The 4834-nt window shown below is 52.8% G+C and overlaps 1 protein-coding gene across 3 annotated transcripts in view; it reads left to right on the forward strand.

The window, feature by feature from the left end:
- Positions 1 to 3709, forward strand: part of IFI30 (interferon, gamma-inducible protein 30) — a 27333-nt gene extending 23624 nt beyond the window's left edge. For 2 of the 3 annotated variants that reach the window (XM_011925779.1, XM_011925778.1), the window contains 6 exons: positions 237 to 419; positions 508 to 582; positions 802 to 894; positions 2665 to 2817; positions 3245 to 3298; positions 3436 to 3709. In XM_011925779.1, coding sequence (XP_011781169.1) covers positions 237 to 419; positions 508 to 582; positions 802 to 894; positions 2665 to 2817; positions 3245 to 3298; positions 3436 to 3498 — 621 coding nt within the window. In that variant the 3' untranslated portion in view covers positions 3499 to 3709. Of the gene's footprint in view, positions 1 to 236; positions 420 to 507; positions 583 to 801; positions 895 to 2664; positions 2818 to 3029; positions 3032 to 3244; positions 3299 to 3435 lie in introns of all 3 variants that reach the window. The other variant, XM_011925780.1, reaches the window with a different exon arrangement.
- The last annotated feature ends 1125 nt before the right edge of the window (positions 3710 to 4834 follow it).

A 4834-nucleotide genomic window follows, 5' to 3' on the forward strand; every position in this document is an offset into this window, starting at 1 on the left:
GAGCTTGCAGTGAGCCGAGATGGTGCCACTGCACTCCAGCCTGGGCGACAGAGCGAGACTCCGTCTCAAAAAAAAAAAAAAGTCTCAAAGTCAAGATTCCACCTGGCAAGCTCTGGAAGGCGTGCAAGATGAATTGCCTATGACAGCCCCCTTTCTACAAGAATACCAAGTGGAATTCAGAGAAGTGGGGAACTGCCCAGGGCTACACCTGCCTCACACCCCTTCCTAATCCACAGATGGGCAATCTATACCTGCGGGGACCCGTCAAGAAGTCCAATGCACCGCTTGTCAACGTGACCCTCTACTATGAAGCACTGTGCAGTGGCTGCCGCGTCTTCCTGATCCGGGAGCTTTTCCCAACGTGGCTGATGGTCATGGAGATCCTCAATGTCACGCTGGTGCCCTACGGAAACGCACAGGTGCATGGGAGCTGGGGAAACTGAGGCACGTGGGCAGGGGAGCAGGGGACCCAGCCTGCCAGCCAGCTCTCACCCTGCTGCCTTGCAGGAACAAAATGTCAGCGGCAGATGGGAGTTCAAGTGCCAGCATGGAGAAGAGGAGTGCAAACTCAACAAGGTGGAGGTGAGCATCCCCAGGGCCCCACACCAGGGTGAGGGAAAACCGTCCGATGTACAAGAGGTAAATATGAGGATGCCAGCTCTGTCTTCTGCCTCGTGTGCTCCCATTTAATCACATCTTTATTCCCTATCCCCTGGGTGGGTACTGGTGATTATTACGAGAGGATATCAGGGTACCCTGGGCCCTCTTCATGCCCTCTCCTGCCCCCTCTCCAAACCCCAGGCCTGCCTGTTGGATGTACTTGACGTGGATCTAGCCTTCCTGACCATTGTCTGCATGGAAGAGTTTGACGACATGGAGAAAAGTCTGCCACTAGTGAGTGACGCCCCTCACTCCTCATGAGGAGGGGGACAAGGGTGGTAACCTTCCCTACACCCAGGCAGACCCAAATTCAAGTCTTAGCCCTGACCACTGCTGTCTGTGCAGCCCAAGAAAACAACTACCCTTCCTTATTTTATTTATTTATTTATTTATTTATTTATTTACTTATTTTTTCTTGAGATGGAGTCTCGCTCTGTCACCCAGGCTGGAGTGCAGTGGCACAATCCCAGCTCACTGCAACCTTCACCTCCCAGGTTCAAGTGATTCTCCTGCCTCAGCCTCCTGAGTAGCTGGGATTATAGTTCTGTGCCACCATGCCAGGCTAATTTTTGTATTTTTAGTAGAGACAGGGTTTCACCATGTTGGTCAGGCTTGTCTTGAACTCTTGACCTTGTGATCCGCCCACCTAGGCCTCCCAAAGTGCTGGGATTACAGGCATGAGCTACTGGCTACTGTGCCCAGCCCTTTTTTTTTTTTTTTTTTTTTTGAAACAGCGTCTTGCTTTGTCACCCAGGTTGGAGTGCAGTTGTGCGATCTTGGCTGACTGCAACCACTGTCTCCGTGGTTTAAGTGATCCTCCCACCTCAGCTTCCCCAGTAGCTGGGACTACAGACACGCACCACCATGCCCGGCTGACTTTTGTATTTTTAGTAGAGACAGCATTCACAATGTTGGCCAGGCTAGTCTCAAACTCCTGACCTCAAGTGATCCTCCTGTCCCAGCCTCCCAAAGGATTACAGGTGTGAGCCACCATGCCTGGCCCCAGCCTCCCCTCTTGAAACTTCCGTCTCTGAATCAGGGGAATGAATGCGGTCTCTTAGGAGCATGAGTGATCACGGAGGACTTACTGGAGGAGGCATTTCTGAGCTGGTCATGGAAGGATGAGAAGGAATGTGCAGAGACACAGATGATAGGATGTGGAGATGATAGGACAGACCCCACCTACTTCCTCAGGGGATTGTGAAGAATGACTTCCACAGAAGTGACTCATCGGCTCCTATCATTTATTCATTCATCAAACATCGGGGTCACCCAGCCAGACGCAGTGGCTCACGTCTGTAACCCCAGCACTTTGGGAGGCTGAGGTGGGCGGACCACAAGTTCAGGAGATCGAGACCATCCTGGCTAACACGGTGAAACCCCGTCTCTACTAAAAATACAAAAAATTAGCCGAGTGTGGTGGCGGACACCTGTGGTCCCAGCTACTCGGGGGGCTGAGGCAGAAGAATGCCGTCAACCCGGGAGGCGGAGCTTGCAGTGAGCCGAGATCGCACCACTGCACTCCAGCCTGGGCGACAGAGTGAGACTCCGTCTCAAAAAAAAAAAAAAAAAAATCCAGGTCACCAAAGAGGCCTCACCTAGCGACACCCTAGTCCTGCAGGGTTAGATCAGGGCTGAGAGAGTGGCAAGGAGGAGAGGGCACTGAGGAGACACAGTGGAAGGAGGAGGAAGGGTGTTCCTGGCAGAGGGATCAACCTGTGTGGAGGCCCTGAGTAAAGTGAGATACCAAGGGGGGTCAGAGACAGTGGGGTCTGGTCCTAGGGATGAAACCAAGGGAGCTAGGAGGCAGGAGCAGTCTCAGCCCTGCCTCAGGGGCCTCCACTCAAGCATGTATTGAGTGTCTGCTGTTTGTGGGCATTGTCGCATCGCTGTGAAGCCAATCCTCTTCTCAGTGACGAAACAGGCTTGACTCAGGGCTGGTGGGGGGACCGTTGAGATAACAGGGAGGAAGCTGAGGCAACCCCCTGCTCCCCACCCACCCAGTGCCTGCAGCTCTACGCCCCAGGGCTGTCGCCAGACACTATCATGGAGTGTGCAACGGGGGACCGCGGCATGCAGCTCATGCACGCCAATGCCCAGCGGACAGATGCTCTTCAGCCACCACACGAATATGTGCCCTGGGTCACCGTCAATGGGGTAAGAATCTTTTTAGCCCTCAGCTTGACACTCATAGTCCCATGGAGTCAGGGATGGACCAGACAGAGGGACCAGGGATAAAGGAGCCCAGACAGAGGTTGCAGTGAGCCGAGATCGTGCCACTGCACTCCAGCCTGGGCGACAAGAGCAAAACTTGATGGCTTTGCATAGGGAAAAAGGGCATTGGGGCTGGAGTTTTGAAAAGTGAGCAGGAGTCCATCAGGCAAAAAAATGTATGTATTAATTGGAAGTAGTAAACATCAATAGCCACCCCCGCTGGGACAGGTGTGCCACTGATTTGCGAGGCGGGAGGCGGGGGCCAGACTTGGAAACATGTGCAGCCTGGTTTCTGGGCTGAACATGCAACCAGGGTGCATGGGTTGGGGCAGCTGCTGGGAGTGTGTGACCTCTGTCTTGCTTTGTGCAGAAACCCTTGGAAGATCAGAGCCAGCTCCTGACCCTCGTCTGCCAGTTGTACCAGGTAACCTGGGAGGGGAGCAGTGGTATTCGGGTGGTGGGGGTAGTGTCTGCTTCCAGGACTCCAACTCGTGGCCTTCCCCTCGGGTGGTGGGGGTAGTGTCTGCTTCCAGGACTCCAACTCGTGGCCTTCCCCTCCAGGGCAAGAAGCCGAGTATCTGCCCTCCCTCAGCCCGCTCCCTCAGGGGTGTCTGCTTCAAGTGATGGCCGGTGCGCTGTGGAGAGCTGATGGAAGGCAAGCGGGAACCCGGCTTCCTGCCTTTTTTTCTAATCCGGACCCTCGGCACCTGCTTCTCACCAACCGGAAAATTTCTATGCATCCCATGAAGACCAGATACGCAAAATTCCACCCCATAATCACGAATCTTGCTCCACTAAGAATGGTGCTAAAGTAAAACTAGTTTAATAAACCTTTCTGGACAGTGTAATTAATTTGATAAGTTAGCCATTCCCCTCTCCCCAGGCCTGGCGAAACCCCCTCTCTACTAAAAATAGAAAAATTAGCTGGGCTTGGTGGCGGGTGCCTGTAATCCCAGCTACTTGGGAGGCTGAAGCAGGAGAATTGCTTGAACCCAGCAGGCAGAGGTTGCACTGAGCCAAGATTGCACCACTGCACGCCAGCCTGGGCGACAAGAGCAAAACTCCGTCTCAAAAAAAAACAAAAGTGACTGGTTGTAGCCAGGCGAGGTGGCTCATGTCTATAATTGCAGTGCTTTGGGAGGTCGAGGTAGGAGGATTGCTTGAGGACAGGACTTTGAGACCAGCCTTGGTTGTCATCATAGCAAGACTCTGTCTTTACAAAACATGAAAATAGAAGGAATTAGCGGGACATGGCAGTGAGCAACTGTGGTACTCGGGAGGCTGAGGCAGGAGGATCACTTGAGCACAGGCAGTCAAGGCTGCAGTGAGCCATAATTACCCCACTGCCCTGCAGCCTGGGCCAGAGACCAAGACTCTGCCTCCTTTTTTTTTTTTTTTTTTTGAGATGGAGTTTCGCTCTTGTTGCCCAGGCTGAAGGGAAATGCGTGATTTCAGCTCCCCACAACCTCTGCCTCTCCGGTTCAAGCGATTCTCCTGCCCCAGCCTCCTGAGTAGCTGGGATTACAGACACATGCCACTACGCCCAGCTAATTTTCTATTTTTAGTAAAGACGGGGTTTCTCCATGCTGGTCAGGTTAGTCTCTAACTCCTGACCTCATGAGCCATCCGTCTCGGCCTCCCAAAGTGCTGGGATTACAGGCATGAGCCACCGCACCGGGCCAAGACTCTACCTCTTAAAAAAAAGAAAGGAAAGAGCATGTTCAGTGTTGTATTTTTTCCTGCTGATGGACTGGTCAAATCATAGATGTATATATTCTTCCTTCAAAGAGGTGAGGCTTAATTCCACTCCCTACAAATACCTTTGTTTCTCTTTATTTTGAGATGGGGTCTAGCTGTGTTGCCCAGGCTCATCTCAAACTCCTCGGCTCAAGGATTCTTCTTGAGGATCCTGAAGTGCTGCGATTATAGACGTGAGCCAGTGGGCCCGGCCCTACAACCA

Source organism: Colobus angolensis, unplaced genomic scaffold, assembly GCF_000951035.1.
Source record: "Colobus angolensis palliatus isolate OR3802 unplaced genomic scaffold, Cang.pa_1.0 Scaffold66, whole genome shotgun sequence".
NCBI classification, from domain to species: domain Eukaryota; kingdom Metazoa; phylum Chordata; class Mammalia; order Primates; family Cercopithecidae; genus Colobus; species Colobus angolensis.